General features: G+C 37.2%; 2 protein-coding genes across 5 annotated transcripts in view; one reads left to right on the top strand and one right to left on the bottom strand.

Annotated features, from left to right (window-relative positions):
• LOC105231382 (poly(A) RNA polymerase gld-2 homolog B) overlaps window positions 1-19,644 on the bottom strand; it is a 108,639-nt gene extending 88,995 nt beyond the window's left edge. The window contains exons 1-10 of one of the 4 annotated variants that reach the window (XM_049455028.1): window positions 19,213-19,644; window positions 17,373-18,747; window positions 14,712-17,284; window positions 14,050-14,533; window positions 13,821-13,992; window positions 11,518-11,661; window positions 11,219-11,409; window positions 11,005-11,126; window positions 10,818-10,933; window positions 10,217-10,720 (exon numbers count right to left, since the gene is read on the bottom strand). In XM_049455028.1, coding sequence (XP_049310985.1) covers window positions 10,284-10,720; window positions 10,818-10,933; window positions 11,005-11,126; window positions 11,219-11,409; window positions 11,518-11,661; window positions 13,821-13,992; window positions 14,050-14,533; window positions 14,712-17,284; window positions 17,373-18,464 — 5,331 coding nt within the window. In that variant the 5' untranslated portion in view covers window positions 18,465-18,747; window positions 19,213-19,644 and the 3' untranslated portion in view covers window positions 10,217-10,283. Of the gene's footprint in view, window positions 1-10,216; window positions 10,721-10,817; window positions 10,934-11,004; window positions 11,127-11,218; window positions 11,410-11,517; window positions 11,662-13,820; window positions 13,993-14,049; window positions 14,534-14,711; window positions 17,285-17,372; window positions 18,748-18,842 lie in introns of all 4 variants that reach the window. The other 3 variants (XM_049455025.1, XM_049455027.1, XM_049455026.1) reach the window with 3 other exon arrangements.
• An 872-nt stretch (window positions 19,645-20,516) lies between these two features.
• Window positions 20,517-22,495, top strand: LOC105231392 (39S ribosomal protein S30, mitochondrial). Its single transcript, XM_011212680.4, has 3 exons — window positions 20,517-21,102; window positions 21,155-21,594; window positions 21,648-22,495. The coding sequence occupies exons 1-3, from the start codon at window positions 20,609-20,611 to the stop codon at window positions 22,421-22,423; spliced, it is 1,710 nt and encodes a 569-aa protein (XP_011210982.2). The 5' UTR covers window positions 20,517-20,608; the 3' UTR covers window positions 22,424-22,495.
• Window positions 22,496-23,080: the final 585 nt, after the last annotated feature.

Below are 23,080 nucleotides of genomic sequence, written 5' to 3' on the forward strand. Positions count from 1 at the left end.
CGAACAGCCGATAACCAGTTACATATTCTCACATTCCTATGCTTATAATCAGCTGTTCTTGATGATCTCCAATGATCACGTGTACAGTAGCAAGCAAATATTTTCGGAAGTGGTACATGTTTCTTTTCTTCGGGTTCATGTTTATTTTAACAATAAAATCCATGTGTAATCTTCTTTATTGTGCTATATTGTGACGTAAGTAAATAAAATAAACAGTTTTTTATTGAACAAATTGCTTGATTTTTTTAATACCGTTGAATTTGTAATGTTCCCAATTGGGAGCATTGGTCCCTATGTGTTAATATTTTCCCTTGTCGTTTTAGACTGAAATTGCTATGTTCAGCCAAAGAGCTTTAAAACTTCATGAAATTGAGGGAATTTTAGAAGAAATTCTCGAAGACGTAGAGTTGGGTGACGAAAGCACTATTGATATAGTGCAACTACCACCAGATGCTGATAGTCTGACTGATTGCGAAGATGTTGATGAAGACACTCTCGATGAAGTTGTAGAACTGAAGGACGTAACTGGCGAAGTAGAAATTCGCTTTACGGAAAGAGGACAAGATATCGCCTTCTCACCAAGTACAACTTCAAAACGACAAAAGCTGGACGAAGAAAATCACCCAACAAATCTAGATCATCACGTTGGACTCATACTGATGCGACCTACAGTCAAAATTTTTCATCGTCTGAACGTTGCGAAAATAGCAAAGCAAGTATTCTGGAAAAATTTCAACAAAAAGAGCCATTCGAGATTTTGGAGTTCTTTTTTTTGACGATGTGCTAGTCCAACACGTAGTTAAAGAAAGTGTGCGCTATGCACACCAAAACAATTTTCATGGTTTTTCCCTTTCTTCAGAGTGTTTTCGTAAGTTTTTAGGCATATTGATTTTTACATCATACCACAGTTTACCATCTCAAAAGATGTATTGGTGCACTGACGATGATGTTGATATACAAATTGTAAGAAACTGTATGCCGAAAAACAGATACCTTGAAATCAAGAGATTTTTGCACTTTGCTAACAACGATAGTGTTTAGGCCAGCGCCTAACTTCTTTTTACCACCCCTAGTGAGTATATAACAAACCATTGCCAGTTAGCTGTTAATAGTTTTCACTCAACTGGCAATGGTTTCGTTGAAAACTCCCACTTAGCAAGCGATTCTGCTGGTGAGCCTGAAGTATTTTTACTAGAGAGCGAATCGAGGCAAAACGTCGTCCACCGGCCACCACAACCAGCATCACCACAAGCACAAACCAGTAAGTAATTTTTTTGGTAATCACGATTTAATAAAGAACCAAGATTTTAATTTGCTATATTAAACAGAAACTTTGTGGTTTCATTTACTAATACACTTCCTTTTTCCTGTTTCATATTCTCAACGATTGACGCATCGTCCGCGAGTGACTCGTCGAACGTTCGAGACATATTCATGGTCCTTCGAGCCGGATATTAATCAAGTATTATTTCACAAATCAGCAAGCAAGTTTTCTCATCACCATAACAATTGGAATTCACGAGGCGCTGCAAACCAGCAAGCAAGTTTTCTTAACACCACCCACAGGGATTCACAAGGCGCTGCAACTCTTTTTTTTAACACAAAGTGACCTGCCACCAAAGAACACAATACACTTCACACCAACGCAGGCAAACCAGATTAATTTCAGGAAGATGACTCGCTACAGTACCTTGAAGAAAACCGCGGCGCTACACCCAAACCGGTACCCGCTTTCTTGCACGCTGTGCAAGGGAAAGCATCCATTGCGGCTCTGCTCGTCCTTCCGGGCCAAGACACCGGAGGAGCGCCTACGGGAGGCACTCATAGGTAAATACTGTATAAATTGCCTTGCGGTCAACCACTGGTCAGCGAACTGCTCCAGCGACGCACGGTGCCGGCGCTGCAACGAAAAGCACCACACAATGCTCCACTTCGGGGAAAAAACCCGTCGCCGCCCCGCAGTGCCTCAAAACCAATCATGGAGCGAACAAATAAGTTCCGATGATGCTCTCTCCATCAATGCATCAGACCCTGGAACGGAGACTAGGCCTCTCCAACCAGAACCGGAGGAGGGAGAACTCCTTGAAACCGGAGCGGAAACACGGCCTTTCCGCCCATCACAGCGAGGGGAAACGGAAACCCGGACTTTCCGCCCCCTTCTGCAACACGAACGTCGCGCGCACAAACGCCGTCGCCAAGCGCACAACCCGGCCAGACTGGAGACCAGGTCTCTCCAGCTGCACCGGGCTAGCTTCTTCAGAGCCGGGCTAACAAATCGAGCCAGCATAGTGGCTCATTCCTTGCTGCCAACGACAGGCATTTTGCCGACGGCGGTAGTAAAGATCGAGGCAAGAGGACGCCTACATTTAATCAGGGCGCTCATAGACGCATGCGCCCCTACGTCGCTAATTGCGCGCGACCTAGCAAGAGAATTGCAACTAGAGCAGTCGCATATCGGCGGTCAACGCGGCTGCCTTTTAGTACTGCGAGGCAGACACGGGACAAATACCCGCATATCGACACATGTAAGGATAATGAACGACTATATGCCCATCAGCCCGACCACCATGTTGGACTCCGACCTAGCAGCCCCATACACCCACATCAAGCTGGCGGATCCAAATTTCTACAAGTCGTCGCCGATACGCTTGGTGCTCGGCGCGGATGTATACTCCCGCATTATGACCCAACAGGTCATGCCACAAACATTTGGGCAGCTCCTCGCTCAGGGCTCCATATTCGGCTGGGTGCTTTCGGGTACGGCCCGGTACTAAATTAAGCTATTTTAGTATTGTTTTTTTTTTTTTTTAACTTATTCTATTGTTTTTTTTTGCATTCCTATTTAGAATAAGTATTGTTTTTTGGATTGTTATTTTAAAAAATATAATTATAATAACGAATAAATGAACTTAAACTATTTTCTATTTAGCTGTACTCATATTGTGCCATAAATTTGTACATCGTTGTGGTGGTCGATGGACATGTAATTTTTTTTTGTTGCTCACCGCAAGGGGGCCGGTATGTTTAGGCCAGCGCCTAACTTCTTTTTACCACCCCTAATGAGTATATAACAAACCATTGCCAGTGAGCTGTTAATAGTTTTCACTCAACTGTTAATAGCTTTCACTCAACTGGCAATGGTTTCGTTGAAAACTCCCACTTAGCAAGCGATTCTGCTGGTGAGCCTGAAGTACTTTTACTAGAGAGCGAATCGAGGCAAGACGTCGTCCACCGGCCACCACAACCAGCATCACCACAAGCACAAACCAGTAAGTAATTTTTTTGGTAATCACGATTTAATAAAGAACCAAGATTTTAATTTGCTATATTAAACACAAACTTTGTGGTTTCATTTACTAATATCCTTCCTTTTTCCTGTTTCATATTCTCAACGATTGACGCATCGTCCGCGAGTGACTCGTCGAACGTTCGAGACATATTCAGATAGCATTGGCAACAGTCTTCCTTAAGCCATTGATAGAAAAACTCAAAGAAAATTTTTTGAAACTCAACGTGTTTTCAAAACAATTGTCTATAGATGATACAATTGTATATGATGAGATGAGATGGTACGATATTACGGAGGTCACTTCCTAAAGCAATTTATTAAAGGAAAGCCAATACGTTTTGGGTTAAAACAGTGGATTATGGCCTGTAGAGAAACTGGGATTTGTTACAATATTGAACTGTATCAAGGAAAAAGAGATCCTGTCGAGAAGGATTTGACAAGTGTGGGAGAAAAGGTCATAACTTCAATGGTTAATCATCTGGAGAATCCTGAAGACCACGAACTATATTTTGACAATTTCTTTTCAAGTTTCAGACTTATTTCACTTATAGATTTGACAAAAATAGTGAAGTACTAGTTGTCTCATGGAATGATAATAGATGTGTAAAAGTTATTAGCAATCACCTAAATATATTTCCAATGCTACCGGTTCAAAGATACTGCAAAAAGGACAAAAAGTATGTCGAAGTACTTCAGCCTAATGTAATATCACAATATAATAAGTACATGGGACAGTGCGACAGATAGTGAAAGAGATATAGACGTTTTAACACCTAGTCAATTTTTAATAGTATCCAAATATCCAATAATAGATAGATTGTTCTGAAGCAATAATTGGTACCCAAATAAGCCAGATTTCGAGCCGGATTTTTAAGATATTTCAGAACTACAAATAAAAACCTGACCTGCGCACGAGTTATCATATCTTCCCCGACCCTTCTGCTGTACAACAAGTCGCACATTCCTGGAACAATGAAGCGACAGGCAAATACTAATTTTTCGTCTATGTGCTTATGCAAAAAACTCAGCGATCATTAGTGCCGCACATAGAAACCGCCATACGCAGACGACTGGCTGACGCCACGAGAGAAAAAATCAGAAGCAAGGCGGACAGTTTTTCGGCTGGCCAGCAGTCGGCAGTTGGTTGCGAACTAGCAAGGCGAACACTTGTATAAAAAAAAAATAAAAATAAAAAAGAGTCTAAGTTGAATACCACAAAACTAAATAAGTGTTTCTTTTAAACATAACTCACGCATGCAACCCTCAACATCCACACAGAATGAACGAACTTGACGAAACGGACCTAAGACGGTTAACAAAAAACACACGATTCTGGGACTTTTTTGTGGAAATATTAAACAAAGTGTTATTTATAAACTACTTTTATAAATTAAAATAAAACTGAGGTGTCTGATTCCATTATTTTTTTTACATACATATGTACTACATTAAATTAAATTTTAATAAAAAAGATCAGAATCAAACGTGAACTCTCAAAGTGCAGTACAAACAAAGTGTCTTCTGTACACTGCGTTTTCGCAGAAATCAGAAGTGGGATAGCTGAAAAAATTTGTAGCAGTTAGTATTGTCGTTGAACGCATTTTCATTAACCCTTATAAATTCACACCGTGAAGAAATCTATTTCAATCTACAGTACATTCATTAGTAAAAATATTAGGAATAAAAAGAAAAAAATGCGTTTTCGCAGAAATCAGAAGTGGGATAGCTGATTAAATTTTAAGCAGTTAATATTCTTGTTTAAGGCATTCTCTCGCTAGAGAGAAACTTCAAATTAAAAAACGGCCGAAGACAGATTTGAATGTAAGAAATACAGATTGGAATAAAGATTAATGCAGTTCAAGTAGAGAGCTGCGCTTTTTTATTTTGACTTCGCAGCAAAAATTGGGTGAGAAATACAAAGAAGATTTTGATTTTGTAAACATATACAACTCATTTATAAACATATACAACTCATTTGTAAAAATATACGATTCACCTGTAAAAATATACGATTCGCTTTTAAGAATATCCAATTCACTGTAAGAAGACATTGTAAAATTAGCAAATTAAAGTGTGAAGTAATAAAGCTTATTTCGCTCAACAAGAGCGCAAAAGGAAAAGTTTACATTTTAAAATTGGAAGTGGAGTCGGAAAGTTTGGTGAAGAAGCGAGATTTGAAAGGAGTAAATTATAGTAAAGAAATAAATACATCGGTTTATAAAGTATTACTCTTATAAATATGGTCCTTCGAGATAAAAAGAACGGCACTGTGGCGGAAAATTAAAATCAAAACGGTTAAAAAGTGAACAGTAGAAATTCTTGGCGGTGTGCGGTATTCAAAAAAAAAAAAAATATTATATATATGTGGTGTCGAGTGTAGAGTACTGAACACGACTAAGGTACTTAACACGACTAGAGTACTGAACACGACTAGGTTACTGAACACGACTATGTTACTGAACACGACGAAGACAAAATGCAACTATGGACTAGAACAAGAACTCAGCGAAGCGTTAGGACGCTTGCGTTGAGTTCTTAGAAGCGTTGGGACGCTTGCGTTGAATTCTTGGAAGCGTTATAAAGCTAGAAGACGAGAAAACGAAGCATTCAACATCGGACAGCCAAACGAACAACAAGTGTATTTTTCAAATAATTTTTAAATTATAAATTTTAATTGTAAAGTTAATAAAAATAAAATAAGTCACATCCTACATATATATAATAAATACCTCTAAAACAACGGAAAACACAGTTATCAGTGATGCCCTGTATTCAATGCTGCCTTTTAGTTAAATTAGTTCGGGCGACTGGAGTTCATTTCAACACCCTCCTGGCTTGCGAGTTCATGACTTCTTCACAAGGAACGTAAACAAAGTTTTCACTAAGCATCATCAATAACTACAAAACATGCATTCTCAACATGTAAACAACAAACATCTGGCAATCCACTGCAATAACCACCGAAGCATGTCAACAATAACAAACAAGTGATAACAAGATAACAGATATCGAATTACAACAAATAAGTTGCAAGCAGATAACAGCAGCCGCAGTCCATAAGTATAAATAGCACTAAGATTGTAAGATGTAGTCAGTAAGAAATTATGAATAAAAAAGGCAACACGAAAATAAGTGCATTGCCTAAATAAATATAATGCCTTTTACTCGCGACAAACAACAGTTTGTTAACTCACGCAATTCGGCGTAGCAATAAAAATATATAGTCTTTAACTCATATCGTGAAAACGATATTAACTCGTGTTAAAGCTATATGCGTTTTCGCAGAAATCAGAAGTGGGATAACTGATCAAATTTTTAACACGTTCTCATTAGCACTTGGAGATTCACAATATCGAATATCCCTTTTCGGGATACAATGGTAACATTGGACAATAGTACGTAATGAATAGGTTGGTAATACTTTTCAGCTTTTCGTTCGAACTTGTTGTTCGCTTCATTCTATTCGAAATCAAGCTTTCAACATGAATAAAATTAAAAGAAATAAAAAGAAAAAATGCGTTTTCGCAAAAATCAGAAGTGGGATAACTGATTAAATTTTTAACGTTTTATTCAAAATAAATAAAGATATAAATAAAGATGCCAAATAATATTGCAATATATCGGGAGAAAATTGGCACGCTCGAAATAAAGATTTTACATGGAATCTGGTAGTGCTTTACAATATGGAGCTCTACTTTGACCAACAGAAAGGAAAGGAATTGTCGGTTACATTGCGCAACTGAGAAGGCAATGCCATCGACTCACTAATTTTAACTCAGCACTGGTGAATAGGTTCCATGCATTGGAAGTAGACAATAATTTATTGATGCAACCAAGAAGGAAATGCCGAATGACGTTTGAATTTGCTGTATCCATTTAACTAATTCTGTTTGGGAAGATGGAGGAGGATAATAGAAAGCAATTACTGTAAGATGTACCCGATACATTAGGCAACAAGAGGAATCATTTTCCGATAGGTAAATGTAGATACACGCAATAATATGAGTGCAAACAAATCCAAACAATCAACAACAACACTAACAACTTCAGCCCAAGTTCCCGCTGAGGCCAATAAACCTAAGTCTTCTCGTAGAAGGAGACCCAAGCAAGTGATCGCCGTCCAACCCGTAGACGAGGAGGTAGCCAGATCTGCACAACAAGCCAATAACGGGCAAGGTAAGCAAGGACTCATGTCATTTTTCAGCTAACCCATACAACGAAGCAATACCGCGGCTTTTAAACCAACTCACTTGTCAACGACTCAATCAGTTGAGAGAAACTACTCTCTCCTCATGGACGCAATATTAGTGGATGGACAAAATGGAGTGATCGAGTGTGCACGTACAAAGGAATTTCAATTGGATTTTTCTCAGTACTTACAGATAGAACGAAGTAGTTACAACGTCATGACACGTTTAGATCGAGGTCTCTAGAAGTTCCTGTCGGAACTGAGAGAGGTGACGGGATAAATGAATATAACGCCTTGGAAATAAAGCTCCCTTCTCTAGCGATCCCTGATGAAATAGGATATTACCTAGAAGGCATAGGAAATATCAAGGACTATAACGGACTTACGAACGAACGAACGTTCGGTACGATCAACGCCGAATCACATATGTCTTATGAGACGCTGCATTCCCCATTTGTAGCGTTTTATCGTATATTGTACGACATGGCTGTAACAGTTGGTCAGAGGCGAGTCCACCAGATTGGGATGAAGGATTCAGCAATTGCCAATATGTCACCTACCCGAAACCTGTTATGTTGGGACCGCGCCCGTGCACTCACATCTGAGCAGATGCAGATTTTTGAATATGCTGGACTGAACGTCACCATTTCGACAGCAAACTTTTCCGAGTTTGAAGTATCCGGAGTTGAGAACTTTTTTGGACTACCCATCCTACGACCAGTTCTTCTTCAGATTTCTGTGCTCCTATCAGGATCGAAGAGCCCCCACAACACCCACTCGGAATCCACGTACTTTAAAGGATCACTCGCACAGCTTGGATTCATCATAAGTGATGACACATCTAGTGATTCTAGCGTTATTCTGTCACCCATTAGCCAGAGGAACGGGACAGGGATATTCTTCGCCAAATCTTCAGTGCACATGTGCGCTGGGATCGTTACTTATTAAGAAAAAAATTCATCATTACTACTATAGTAGTATACTGTATCTGCCAGAATACCAAAATTGGACTCCTGAATAACAGAGTCACTAAATTAAGATTGTGACAATTAGAGACATGAGACAATCGTCTTAAGCAGAATACCGATATTAGCATAGATACATATATATTTATAAATACCCATTTCTATCAACACTGTAATTAGTGTTCATTTCGGGTATATTGTATATAGATAGTAGTATTTAATGTATGATATATAGTAAATAAAACCTACATACAAGTGAAGCTAATAAAAGCGTATTAATAAATGAGCTCTGGGCAGCCAGAGCTGAGTAGTATTTGATAAGTATCAATGCGTTTTCGCAAAAATCAGAAGTGGGATAGCTGATCAAATTTTTAACAGTTAGTATGCACGTTGAACGTATTATCATTATTTCTTTCGAGTATCACATCGTCTGATTATTCCTGTTACTTATCTTTTGAAACAATTTATGAATCAAAACACTGAAAAGTGGGCTAATAGATTGCACAGGTTTTGAAAAAAGGGAGGAGGTCGCAATAGTCATCCTGACATACCCAATGTATGTCCTGCATGCAACGAGTCTCCGCATGACAATGACCACCTCTTTGCATGCCTTACCAACCCCACCCATCTAACATTCTTTTCCCTTTGGTCCGACCCCGTCGAAACAGCAAGTTTATTGGGCCTCCCCTTAGATGACGGGGATTGATAACCGTTATAACAACAACAACAACAGGGTCGCAATGGTTGAAATGCGCCTGGTCCACTATCAAAGGACATGGAGAAAGCCAAGGTGCTGATAATGAAATGTGGTGAATTCTCCGAATGTTTTGTTGCAGGCATGGGTTGGCTTGAAGTGGTACATTAACTACATAAACTAAATTGAGAAAACGAACAATGCCTTTTGCATGGGGAGGAAATCGAATTGATCGAATTCACTTATAGAAAATGGAAAAAAATGTTAACATCGTTAGGCACCATGAATCATTCTCTAAATAAATTGCGTACGCTGAAGGGAAACAACGACCAAATAGAATTAAGGTGGTTGTTGTCGTTGTTGCAGCGGCAGCATTCTACCAAGTTAACAGTCCTCGACCGGAAAAACATCCGTATCCGTTCCGGTTACGTAGACCCGATTATTGTGGGTCTATTTTTGCCGCTACAACAACAACAACAGAAATAAGGTGGAATTACTTTAAAATCACAATCTTCAAATCAGGATACAGATGTTAAGTATAGTGGTTAGAAAATACTATCATAAACCAATAAATTTAGATTACCGAGCAGAACTCGGGAAAGAAATTGAAATGCAGAATGAAAATGTTTTAAAGCATTGTTGCGCAAAATTTATAAGTATACGACGCAATACTGGGTGTGAGAAAATTAAATGCAAGAATTTTTGAGAAGTTCACTATGTCATAAGATACGGTTATATGATAAATACAAATCTTGCCACATTATCGCAACATATTTACCGGTAGTAAAATAAAATAAATCATTTGTCATTATTAAAAATCAAGTACACTTTTTAACAATTAAACCACTAACTTAGAATGCATAAAAAATAGTTAACTAGAGTTCATTTGTAAAAGCATTTTCTCACTGACATGTACCTACGAAGCATTGAAAGTGAATTTTTTTTTTTTTTCAAATGTATAAAGATAGTTAACGACGTATTCCTAACTTAATAAATCATAATATCAGTCTTTTAGCCTGACCTGCAGTATGACTAGAGATTTTTCATTTTGTATGGTACTGCGCAACAATAACACTTACATGCATGCAGGTTTTGAAGAGAATCACGCCACACATGTTTGAATATTTCGCTGCAGTGTAAAATAGCTCAAGAAACCAGCTCTGTTAGTGAACCGCCAGTAGATTTACTATTTCCGTTCGCATTATTAAATATTTCCTTTGTAATAGGATCATTGTTGTTTGTCTCGATCGGTAACGACGCCACTGAAATAGCCGGAGACATATTCGAACTATTGTCTGAACTTAAAAGAGTTGTAGATCCATTCGCATTCATATTTATAGTATTGGAATCCGTAGTAGAAACGTCTGAAGGTGCGATATTATGGCATTCATCAAATTGAAAGCCCGTGTGTCTCAACGTGGAGACAATATTGTTTGTTGGCGGTACAATAATTGGTGCAAAAATGGAATTCAAATCTAATGTTTGCTGTAATATTCGCCAGGAAGCCACAAATACTGCTTTGACTCGTTCAAAAGTTTCGAAATCATACACCGATCTCGCTGTATTTGTTAAATCAAATGGTTCTAGAAAGAGAAATAAAGCATTCAAAACATTATTCACACATTTCAATATATTAGATATATTATGCATTCGTATATATATGTATATATTTATAACTACCTTCAATGCAGAGCTCCTTCCATTGGTGGATATCGTTTTTCGATGACTTCGCCAGACGGCACACGTTTATTGGCAGAAGACCACCAGTACGAATTGAAATGGCAAATTGTGTGTAACTGCAATGCAAAAATAAATCGAAACACTATTGTAATACTTCATTACATAATTCAAGCGTTATATGACTTACTCAAAACAGCTATAGTACTCTAGAAAGTAGAGAAAAAGTTCACCGATAGTTTGTGTGTTTTTAGACTCATATGGACCAATAGTTTCGTTCATATCCACGTATCCAAAGTCATTTGATCGCAGCTGTAAATACGTTTTTATTATTAAATCATATTTATTTATATACAAACGTGCTTATATGCGACAAAATTAAAAATTTATTTAAAATTACTTACCAATGGAAATTTATCAGGGAATAAATCATGTAGACACGGAAGCACCGCTGGACTGACAGCGTACTGCAAAAAGTGTATTACCATAAGAACCAAAGAATAGCTGGATATTGTCATATTTTTGGCATTGTTAATGTTATGATATTGCGCCCAGAGTTTTGTAACTAACACCATGGGTCGTAAACGCCAATCAACTAAAAAGAAAGAACATATACTACTTTTGGACCCAATATTCTAATAAGAAATGTACATGTCCCGAAAAATAAATAACTATATATTTTTTGTATTAAATTTGTACTTACGCTGTGAATAGCAATATAATAAATGTGTGTTTTTGATCCCTACACAGTTGTTAAAGTTTAAATCTACTTCCAGCTGATGAATCCGATCTCTGAAGCGTAATATTGGTACTTTTGCTTCAATAAGGTTGAAATTTTCGAACTCGGCTTGTTATAAATGAAATAACACAATTTAATTAGATTATGAAACTAGATCTTTGAAGAAAACTTAAAAACAATATTTGCACACATCGAACACTAGAACACTAAATGCTCATACACGAAAAGGCAACCGGTGAAATCCAAACAATTTGTATTACTAAATTTAACTGAAAATTGCCACTTTTTGTTACTCATGTTGATGATATATTTTCCCCTTCAACCAGGTAACAAAATTATTAAAGCATTCAATAACCCTCGAACTTGGCGCGAACAATAAATAGCTATGTTTGATTTTAAGGGCAAGAGATATCACTCTTTGGTGTTATTTAACGTTGATACTAAACTATCGATTTCAGCAGATATCGAAAAATCGTCCCCTGTAATCGACAATAAACGCGACCTTCATATTTCCCTATTTAATCAGCCCTAAATGATGGCTGAAATTGCTTTGAAATATAAATTATGAACGGCAATTATTTACATTTAATTCTTTTATTGACTTTAGCGTGTTTCTTAACTGCAAGTAGTTGGTAGCTATCAGGAGGAAGATTGCAAATTACTTTCACAATGAGCGAAACAAAATATTAAAAAAGTAAAGAAAAGGAAAAATAGCAAGAAAATATCAAAATGCTTTTTGTATTTTCACAATCACTTTACATCTACACTTGAAAATTTATTTATATAATTTTTCAAAGCAATGAAAAAAATAAATAAAAAATCAAAGCAAATGTGCCAAATATCGCTTTAACAGCTGTTTCTACACATGACAGTAGTTATTTTCTGCCATCTTTTTACACTCGCAACTTGTTACTTTTTTTTTGGATTAAGAAATTCTTTTCCAGCTTTCCCAGCTAATGATAGTTAGCAGTTAAAAAACAAATTTATTTTTGGCATTCAAAACATGCTAATTTGAAGAAATCTTGCGAAATTAGTTGGAATTAACACACAATGCTTACTAGGCTACAAAAAGTTCACTGTCACCGCATGAAGACTTCAAAGAATAATAAAAAAAACGGAATCATTAAATTTTTATACTCTTGCAACAAAGTACCTATTACAGTTTTGTTCACCTAACGGCTGTACGGATCACCTAAAACTAAGCGAGATATGTAGATATAGGGATATATATATGTATATATGGGATATATAGTATATACATAAATTCATAGTATCGAGGCTTGCAGCAGCAAGGAGCGTCTGTGTACAAAACCTTTTGAAAAAGTGGGTGTGGTCCCGTCCGTCTAAAAAGTTTAATGTACATATCTCTTAAACCGTTTAAGCTACAGGAACCAAAGTTGCTGAGTAATATCTATGTACTCTTATACTTACTTCTACCGACAGTGCGAAATGAAATTGGAGGATAAAGCCGCTCACTCCCCATATAACGGTACTGTTGAAAACTACTAAACGCGCAATAAGTCAATAACTAAATATGCCAGAGACATTAAATTTTACCACCGATATGGTATGAGGGAGCTTTATGGGAGCCGGTATGAAAATTAGACGATGGGCGTGGCAATGTCCACTTTTTGGTGAAATCCCATATCTCGGCACCCGAGCATGGACTTCAACATCTTCTTGGCATTATTTTTACATTTTTATGTCACATTGTGAAAATTAACGAAATCGGATAAACGCCTACATGGGAATAGCACAATTTTAAATTCCACTAGATTCGTTCAGTTTCGAGTACAAAAATCAAGAGGTAATGAATGTAACGGGATAAAAATTTGCTCGAATAATGTCTTTAGTGTGTGCCACCTTACGACCAAAAATTTGTTAAATCCAACAAAAAACTGTTCAAGCCCCTGGGTACCGAATATTTAGACCCCGGTACCTATATTTTACTTTTGAACAAAAATGTCGGTTAATGTGTGATATATAACTGAAATTAAGGGATAATCCTTCTCTTATAATAGTATGTTTATGAGTCAAAAATAGTTTGATTCGGACCAATTAATTTCAGCAAACACTAATATCACGATTTTCGAACATCCAGTTGACTGTTTTACACTAAAAAGTATTCTTGCGAGTTGCAAGAGTATAAAATGTTCGGTTGCACCCGAGCTTAGCCCTTCCTTACTTGTTTAACTTTCATTTCAGTCAATCTACAACTATTCAACTAATCACTTTATATAAATAAAAAATAACAAATATATAAATACCTGATTTGCTCAGATAATCTCTCAGGACAGTTAAGTTGAACAGTGCTTCCATTCGGGGTTCCACATTTGACGTACTGCGCGACACCAAACACATATCTACATCTGAAGTATCGGCACCAAATCCGGAAATAGTAGAACCCACCAGATATAGGCCAAAACGTGGATAAGTGTTCTGAAAGCAGGTGTGACAATAAGTATATAATTTCGAACAATTATAAGGAGTACCAACCTTAATAATAATATAGAGATAGCGCCATAACCGCATTTTCTGCTTGAAGGTCTCCTCAGTTTGTTGAGAGTTTATAAATTTGTTCCAGACACCTTGCGATAGATTGTCCCATTTCGAGTTATTCAATAATGAGCACGGAGCTTCTTTAGCTTCTATAAGATGTGCTCGGGCTAAAAACCGGTCAGGTGGTGTATGAGTGAAAAATTCATGAGCAGTATTGGAAGAAGTACGAATGTGAGTCGTCGGTCCACCAAAGAGCAGATTATGTTGGGGATATACATGAGAAATAGGAGTTGGTGGCGGGGCAGTTATTTGTTGATGATGGTGCAGCGTCTGTTGTTGACTATTACGTCCGACATTACGTTGACGTAACGCAGCTACATTTGTGGTAGTAGTTACCATTCCACCTTGTGATGCAGTCGACTGTGCCAGACGCTGGTGTGGTTGTTGTGTCATGATGGCACCACCCATTTGTGGAGTTAAACTGTCAATAATATGAGAAATTTAAAACAACTAAAAATATAATAGCAACTGCTAAACAGCAAGTGAGTTTTCGATAAACTAAACAAGATTAAACTCACTCGATGATATAATATTTTTAAATAATATGAACTTTTCGGCCCTAAAGTTTCTCTTAAAATCAATATAGTTACTCTACATACCTGCGTTTTATTTGGCCGGCTGGCGGTAAGCCCTCTGTCTGATTAACAATGTTGAGTTGCTGTTGATTGTGCGGAATGTGAAAATGGTGATCATCCTGTTCGCTAAAGCCAGGTGACAGAGTTGCGGTCGGCGTCAGACAAGGTGCAGATGCCAAAAAATTAGCAGGCTGAGGGTATATGAAGCTGGAGTGTTGTAACGGACTCCAGTACCCAGCATTCGCAACATGTGCTGACAACGGGGTAGCATTTAAATGCTCTCCAGATGCAAAATAAAAATGCCGCTGCTGAGGATGTATGCCTTGGTGTTTCAGTGAATGTTGTTTCATAGAATTCAAATCATCTTCCGGGTAATTATTGGCAAAAGGCACATTTAGCATTGATATAACTCCATTAGTACGAAAGGGCGATTGTTGTTGTGGTGAAGCTAATGGTTGAGCCTGGGGTGCGTAATGCTGAGATGTTGACGAAAATGTTGGATTATATCCGAATTCGGTAGGTTCTGGGCTCTGTAAATGTGGCATGGCAACAATAGATAACGCAGGCACTGGTCCATTAAAATTTCTTGTAGTTGACGAGGATGTCGAAGATGTTGACGACGAAGACGAGAGCGATATTGATTTCGCTTGTTGATATTTATTTCGACGCTGTGACTGTACCGCTGAATTTGTCGACGAGGAATCCGAGTCATCGTAGTCTCGAATTTTTGCTCCCTGAACAGCGCTCGGTACTTGATTTGAATCAGAGGACGTGACAGAATCGTTCAGCTGTGCGTAACAAATCATATTCCCAACCGGATGTGGGGATGTTGAATGCACATTTGTAGAAGGTACATTTAAGGCAAAAGGTGTCAAGCGTTTCCCGGATATAAAACTTTGCTGATGTTGTTGTTGCGGTTGAAAGTGATTAGGCGTATATGAAAGTACCACAGACGAAACAGCATCTTGGCATTGGCCCCCCGATGTACTAGCTACAGGCGGAGGCAGTGAAGGGCTACAGCTACGCGATGGACCAGTTGAACCCATGCCAACGCTAGAGATAGTTGTTAGACCCTCGGTATTGACATAGGTCAAATTATGAATATTTTGATGGGTTTGTTGAGCAGTCGATGACTGTGAACCACCTGCAGCCGATGTATATTGTTGGTTATGGTAATTTACCTGTTGTAATCTGTGATTACCGCGATGTGTGGACGTGTTCACTTTCCTAGGAAGGGTTTCGATTATTAAATTCATTTGAGTAGAGGATTTCACTTTCTGTTGTCGATAAGAACTGGTTGAAGCCTGAGATGAATTAGAAGATACGGATGATGAGGATGAACACGAATACGATACATTAGAACCGCTATTGGATTTTTTAGAACTTAATAGCTTCTGATGAAACTGCTTGGAAGACCATGAATTATTATTTGCGTTGTTTCCCTTGGCATTGTTACTAGCACTGACATTTTCGCCGTCTATATCTTCTACACTATGTTTATGAACAGGAAGCGATTGGACAGAATTCGATGTAGCCTCGCCATTATTTTGATGATTTTGAAACGTATTATTGCGCTTAACATGTTGCGAGTAAGCATAACTTCCACTTCGACTTACACGTGAACCGCCTTCGTTTTCCACTTCTCTATTATACGAAGGATGCAGTGTAACATACCCTTGCTGCATGCCAGATAGACGATGCTGCTGTGATTGTTGATAGTGCGACTGGTAGTAGTTATGAAAACGCTGATGGTTACGATAGGAATGTTGATTTGTATATTCAGCATTATTATTGTTAACATCGACGCCATCACTGTCCTCTGGACCGTTATCAGAGATATCACATCTGTTGCTACCGGCAAGAACGTTTTCATTTAAAAGTTCTTTCTGCATGAACGAGGCAATTGTCAGTTGCTGCGGATGATGATGATGATGGCTATGCTGGAAGCGATGTGCTCGTTGGTCTCTCATGTGATTGCCGCTGTTACCAACGCCAATACCTCCACTATTAGGCGTATAACGACCATGCATTGGGTGCGATCTTTGTGGTAAAATATTTTGATAGGAGTATGCGGTACGCACAGGTGACACTACACTCGTATTCTGATTATTGAATGGCGTTATTGTGCGGCTATTGTTTGTATTATTTTTGCACAGTGCCGATAGATTTGCTCCACCTGTCATTTGTACACCTACTGAGTGCAAAAAGTCTAAAGAGTATGAATTGGAGGGTGATGATCCCGGCGTTGATGCCGTCGGAGAACCGGATGGCGTCGTCAAAGTAACGGAAGAGTTTGTGCTTTCGCCTGACGGTTGCGGTGCTGCAGGTAGTACTGGCAGACTAGCAAATTCGTCTATATTAGTTATTTCTTGGGGTGATGATAATGAAGGAGATGTAACGGTTAGTGTTACGACATTACTTGTAGACTTAACTAAACCACTTGCATTTTCAGCAGCAATAGTTATTTCCACTTTAGAATCGACCGTACTTGTTGTTGTTGCTGTGGCAGAAACTGTGTTCGTAGCCAACGCAGTGCTCATCGCTGTAGGATCTTCAGCGGGGTGTATTTTCCTTTGACTTTCAGTTATTAGTGGGACCTTGAAAATATAGTATTCATTTATAAACCTTATTATAGGAATTACGGTGAAATAAAAATAAAGTAATTGAGTAATCGCTTTTACGTACCTCATCTGTCGTGTTCGATACGTTAGTAGCCCTCCGTTGCCTTTGACCCTTTACACGTGGAGATGAATAACGGGTATCTATGTTACCTCTGTTATTACTGGTATTACCTTTACGAAACGACTTTTTCTTCGATGTATATGAGTTATTTGCGTAAGTAACGCTGATACTTTGCTGCAATTCCGGGTTACTTTCAGCTGAAATTGATAATGCTGATGACACTGACGAAGAGTACGACGATGTTGAACTAATTGAAGAACTTTTACGTCTACTTATGTGTACCCAAGGCCATGATAGCGAAGCCGGAGATTCAGTACACTGAGGAGCAACGAGATTAGTCCAACAGCTATTGCAATCAAGGTTAATACTTTTATTTTCACCAACACAATTATGTTTATCGGCGGGTGTTGAGACTGGAAAGTTATCCGTTGAAGGGGCGTGTTGTTTAAACTCTGATTTTGCTCTGTGCGAAGAAAGAGCAATGGAATTGTCAACGGTCGTACCATCGCAATTATCATCAGGAATTTGTTGTATACATATGTTGTTGACATTTAATGTTGCTGTATTATTATTTACGAAATCTTCCACCTTACTGTTATCAACTTTCGGTATATTTTGTTTTTGCACACATGCAAGATGTACTTCTATTGGGTTCGAAGGATCAGATTCTAACATATTATGATTCTTAATTGGAATATTATTTCTGATCTCTTTACTGTTATTAACAAAATTGTGCTGATGTTGGTTATGACGGTGATGTTGCTGATAGTATTTCTTGCGATTTAAAACTGATGTGGTTGGAATGTTGTAGAACATGTGAGATTGTGATTTTTTACCATTTTTGTTGTTAGAATTACATTGTTTTGGTGTTTGCAGCGACTTAGCACTGTCATTGTGATTATATATACTAGTTCCATTAAAATACCTCATCTTAGGGGATTCGTTTGTATTGCTACCTGGCGTTTGCTGACTAACATTTGCTTTATTCATCGAATTTGGGGAGCTAGCTTTTACCACATTGTTGCTGAGGTGTTGATTTTTTACAGTTGATACGTTTGTGTTAAGTGTTATGATTTTCATGTTGCCTGCAACCATTTCAATCTCAACGAAATACTAGATTTAATATCGAGCTATTTTAAATCAAATATTATTTAACACGCTATTAAAATGACTGACATTTGTGTATATTTTACATGTACCGTCAAATAGTGTTCTGCCTCTAGTAAGAATATCGCACGAGTCAGTTTTAAAATTTAAGTTTTGCTCGTGTTTTAATGTTTGGACTTAAATACCTTAGTTTCAAAATATATTGACGGATTTTTTTCGGTCATAGTTTCTGTCAACTGGAAAAATGTACGGAATTTATTCCTTCTTTTATCTGAAAGGAAAATTTAACAATTGTTAATACAATTTTTTAATTTTTCATCATGTATTATGCATAACTTTGGCTATGCTTAGTACAAGAAAACTCACAACGGGATCTCAAAATGTGGTACGGCTTTGAAAACCACTATCAGTTGGTAAGTATGACATTAAATAGATTTAAAAATCTACGGTTTAAAATACAAATTACAATTAGGTAAATAGACTACAATTATATGTAGCTAGAAATTAATTAGCAAAGATTACAGCAACTGTTTTTAATGAGTTAATTGTAAATAAATTATTGGTTGGATTCCTTTTATTCACGTATCTATGATGCTACAAGAATATTTTTTTATGTGAAATAAAAAAAAAAAATCATTAAAATTTAAATCACATACATACATACCTTATGAGCCAAAAGTAACTGCACTTCCATTAATCGGCCATATTCTAACGGCTCTTAAAAACTGCAACTCACCGATTATAATGCATCTACTGAAGTCCCGCTTTTTATTTGGTAACAAAAGTTTCAATATTTTCACAATAAGGGAATTTAAGCGGTAACTTTCTGAATGTGGTTCTGTTTGTAACACGATTGATTTGAGACACAGATTGTATTTACATCCAAATTCACTACATTGCCTCAAAACCAACATTCATTGAATTGCACATTATATGGTTCAGCACACATCTACATACAGCCGGCTCCACAGTACCGACTAAAAATGAAGCTTTTTTCTTAACGTCAGGCGGTTTTCAAAATAATGCACTTATAATAACAATTATTATTATTATTTTTTTGAATTTTCTAATTTTATTTTAAATATCTTGTCCGCACTGATGGAAACTGTGCAAATTATACTCTTGCGAATTTCCACTCGATTCCGTTTTCCTTCTTTCCGCGTGTGACTTTTAAAATTGTTGTTGTCAGAGTTTGTTTTATAAATTGTTTCAACCTGCAGGGTTGCACAGAAAGTTGCTCTATATAATCTTTAAACTTCATGAAAAGGAACAATAATAATGGATGTTTGTTTCACTATATATCTCTAGAGATTACGCTAGTTACATGTTTAATGTTTTAATTAACAATTATTATAAAAGTTTTTGTAGCAATTGTTGTAAAGGTTCAGGAGTACGACTTTTCCGAAAACGTACACTAATTTTCAGGGGAAATGTCTTAAAATTCTGGTTTTTAATTCTACTTTACGAATATATACGGCGCATTACCTTTTTTAATTTTTTTTTGTAATAAAAACAATCAAATATATCATGATTTTACACGATATTTACGCTATACATGGCACCACTGTTCGAAATTCAATTGGGCACTAGTGATACAACCAGTGATTGGCTTCGAAATATCGATACTCTCGATATTCGAGACTAAACGAGAATTGATAAAAAAGAGAGATACATAATAGAAAAATTTATAATTCATTATTATTGCAGAAAGAAGAAGAAGTTGGATACAGAAGAATTATGAATACCCCGGTGTGGGACCGAGCAGGGTTATTTTTTTCGAGCGCTCGAAGAAAAAACAAGAATTTTAAAATATTTCTGTGAAAATTGGTGCACGTTTTCAGAAAAGTCGCTTTCCTGAACCTTTACCATATAATTATATATACATATGTATATATTAAAATAATAATAATTATAGTAATTCATTACGGCAACCTGAATGAACAAGAATATTCCTACCAGTTGCGATGACACTATTGGAACGGCTCTTTACTGAACGAAACTCTATAAAAAATATGTATGGCAACATTTTTTAATTTGTCTCAGCTGTTCTTTCATAACCTGTTCAATAAGAATTTAATAGGCACTCAGTTGTGAAAAATTATTTGTATTGGAATATTTTTATGTGATCAAAGATGATAAGCTTAGGTATAAGGTGGGAAACCTGTAGGAAACTACAGATTCTTTGTACATCACCTTGCCTTGCATCTCGGTTACAGTCAACAGTAGCAGTATCGACCAAAGGAAGCAATGCACGCGATAACACCGAGTACACTGATGAGCCAATTTATCCCGAAATACAAGATTTATCATTTAAAGCACGAAAACTGCGTGACACTGAAAGTTGGCATGAGGAAATACGTAAAGTACCAACCGTGGAAGAGAAGTTAATCAAGATTAACATGCCTCGTTATTATGGATTCAAAGTAGTAGATTTGAGTGACTCGAAAGTGCCATACAACTGTTTGCCTGCCATGCAGCACTACACTCGCACTATTTACGAGGATGTTAAGAGTAAAGATACTTTACAAGAAACCGCACAAACAGATGATAAAAAATTGGAAGTATATACTGAATCAATTAAATCTGAAATACAAGAATCAATTGAATATGTAAACGATTATTTTAGGTAAGTTGTGTAATAATATGATATATTTTTTTATAAAGTATATTTTTTCTAGCAATGCATATCCAGATGCAGCGAATATGGAACCACAGGAAAGGGAAAATATATTCGCCCGACTTATTGTTGAACAAGTGAATCGAACCTTAATTAATGTATTGTCAAGTGATTTTCTTCATCTCCACGAATCAGAAATTGATTACAGTCCAAGACACGAAGCTTTTTGGTCAGTGGGTGGAATAAATCCTCCAAAAAACGTTGTAAAGAGTAAAAAGGGCCGTAAATGGCAGAAAGAAATGGCAAACGATCCTTACAACCGCCTGATGCAATATTCAGGAAAGCCTTTTCTTGCAATAAGACATCGGAACCAACTCACTCCATGGAAAAACGAGTCGGAATCAACAAATATCGAATTGGCGAAAACTATACCACGTTTTAACTATGATCCACGTACTCTAGGATATGTCTGTAGTCATAAACACCTAACAAATATTCCAGGTAAGAAAAACTCGTTTTTTTTGGATAAGTAAAAAATTGTGTTTTATATTAAGGGTTCTGGCCTGGCAGCGGAAATATTTTTGGAAGCATTTCTTATCAGTCACGAGCTTTTCTTCAAATAAGACCAGATACATACGGAGTTGAAGATTTCAAAGAGGCTTTACACGCTCACGCAATTCAAAGTAGCTATTCTTGGTTACTAGGACAAGCTAGTTACAACGGATTTAATACTTTTAACGATCTTACGTATCCAATGAATACACAAACCATTGTAACAAATGGACGTGATTGGTCATTTTACGAATACCAATTAAACACGTTACTTGTACACTCACATCATGTAGATGATAATCCGAAAGTTAATTTTTGCCGAGGAACTGCCGAGATGAAACTCTATGGTGAAATAAATAATTCTGGTAAAGTTGTTGATTTTAACGAGGATGTCTTGCGACATCTTATACGCTTTTATATAAATGCACCGGAGATCCATAGATCTGCAAGCGAAAGGCAACCTTATTTGGGATCAGATGTAAAGTATATAGCTGACTATGAAAACGCGGAGAAGCGCGAATTTTTAGAACGTGTATTTAAAGATTTAATGTCCAATCGACCTCGACATTTAGCTATCCCTGAAATCTATCTTTGGGAAAAGATTTATAAAATTGATAACAAAACGAGAGTCATGGAGCCAAAACGTCGCTTCTTTGAGTTAGGCATAAATCCATGGTTGAGAACGTTGGATCAACATCAAAAGGAGTACATACCAAGAGCATTGCGACCAGAAGGCCCCAAGAGTAAAAAGAAGTGGAAGGAGACCTTTTATCCCTAAATTGTAAATTAATTTTATACGAATCATTGTTAAAAATGTTCTTAACCAAACAAAGTTTTGAAAACAAAATAATTTTCTTTTTGCACAATTTGGTTTTAAGGCATCTAGCGATTGTACTATTTCGAACAAATCTGTTACAATTGTATCCCTGTGGTACTCACTGAATTGGTGATTCCACATCTCTTTTTAGTGGCTATGCTCTGCTCAATTCTTAAATCTCGGCAAATCTGATTGTCTGAATAGGAATGTTATATGAGGCCTTCAGTCGAAGCCAACAAAGCTGTTCGATATTTATTTGTTATCGGAAAAACACGAACCCAGTTTCGACTAAAACTGTAAAGCTGAAAAAGTGGACTCACTCAAAATCCTTACTTACTTACTTCTCTACTAAAAGGTAGAGTGGAAAGCAAATCGATACTAAAAATAATGCAGCGATCGTTAATATCTCGAAATTCTTGACCTGTTTTTGACGCTTTTTCCACTTCACAAACATAGCTATCGATTGCTTGAAGTCTTGTCCCGTACTAAATCTTGAAAGGGCTAACTGATCGCTCAAACTAACAAAATAAATATGGCATGGTGTGTGTTGCTGTAGTAACGACTGCGTTCCCACGACAGTCGGGTCTACGCAACCGGATGGATCCGAATTTTTTTTAT

This window comes from Bactrocera dorsalis, chromosome 4 (genome assembly GCF_023373825.1).
Source record: "Bactrocera dorsalis isolate Fly_Bdor chromosome 4, ASM2337382v1, whole genome shotgun sequence".
Taxonomy (NCBI): domain Eukaryota; kingdom Metazoa; phylum Arthropoda; class Insecta; order Diptera; family Tephritidae; genus Bactrocera; species Bactrocera dorsalis.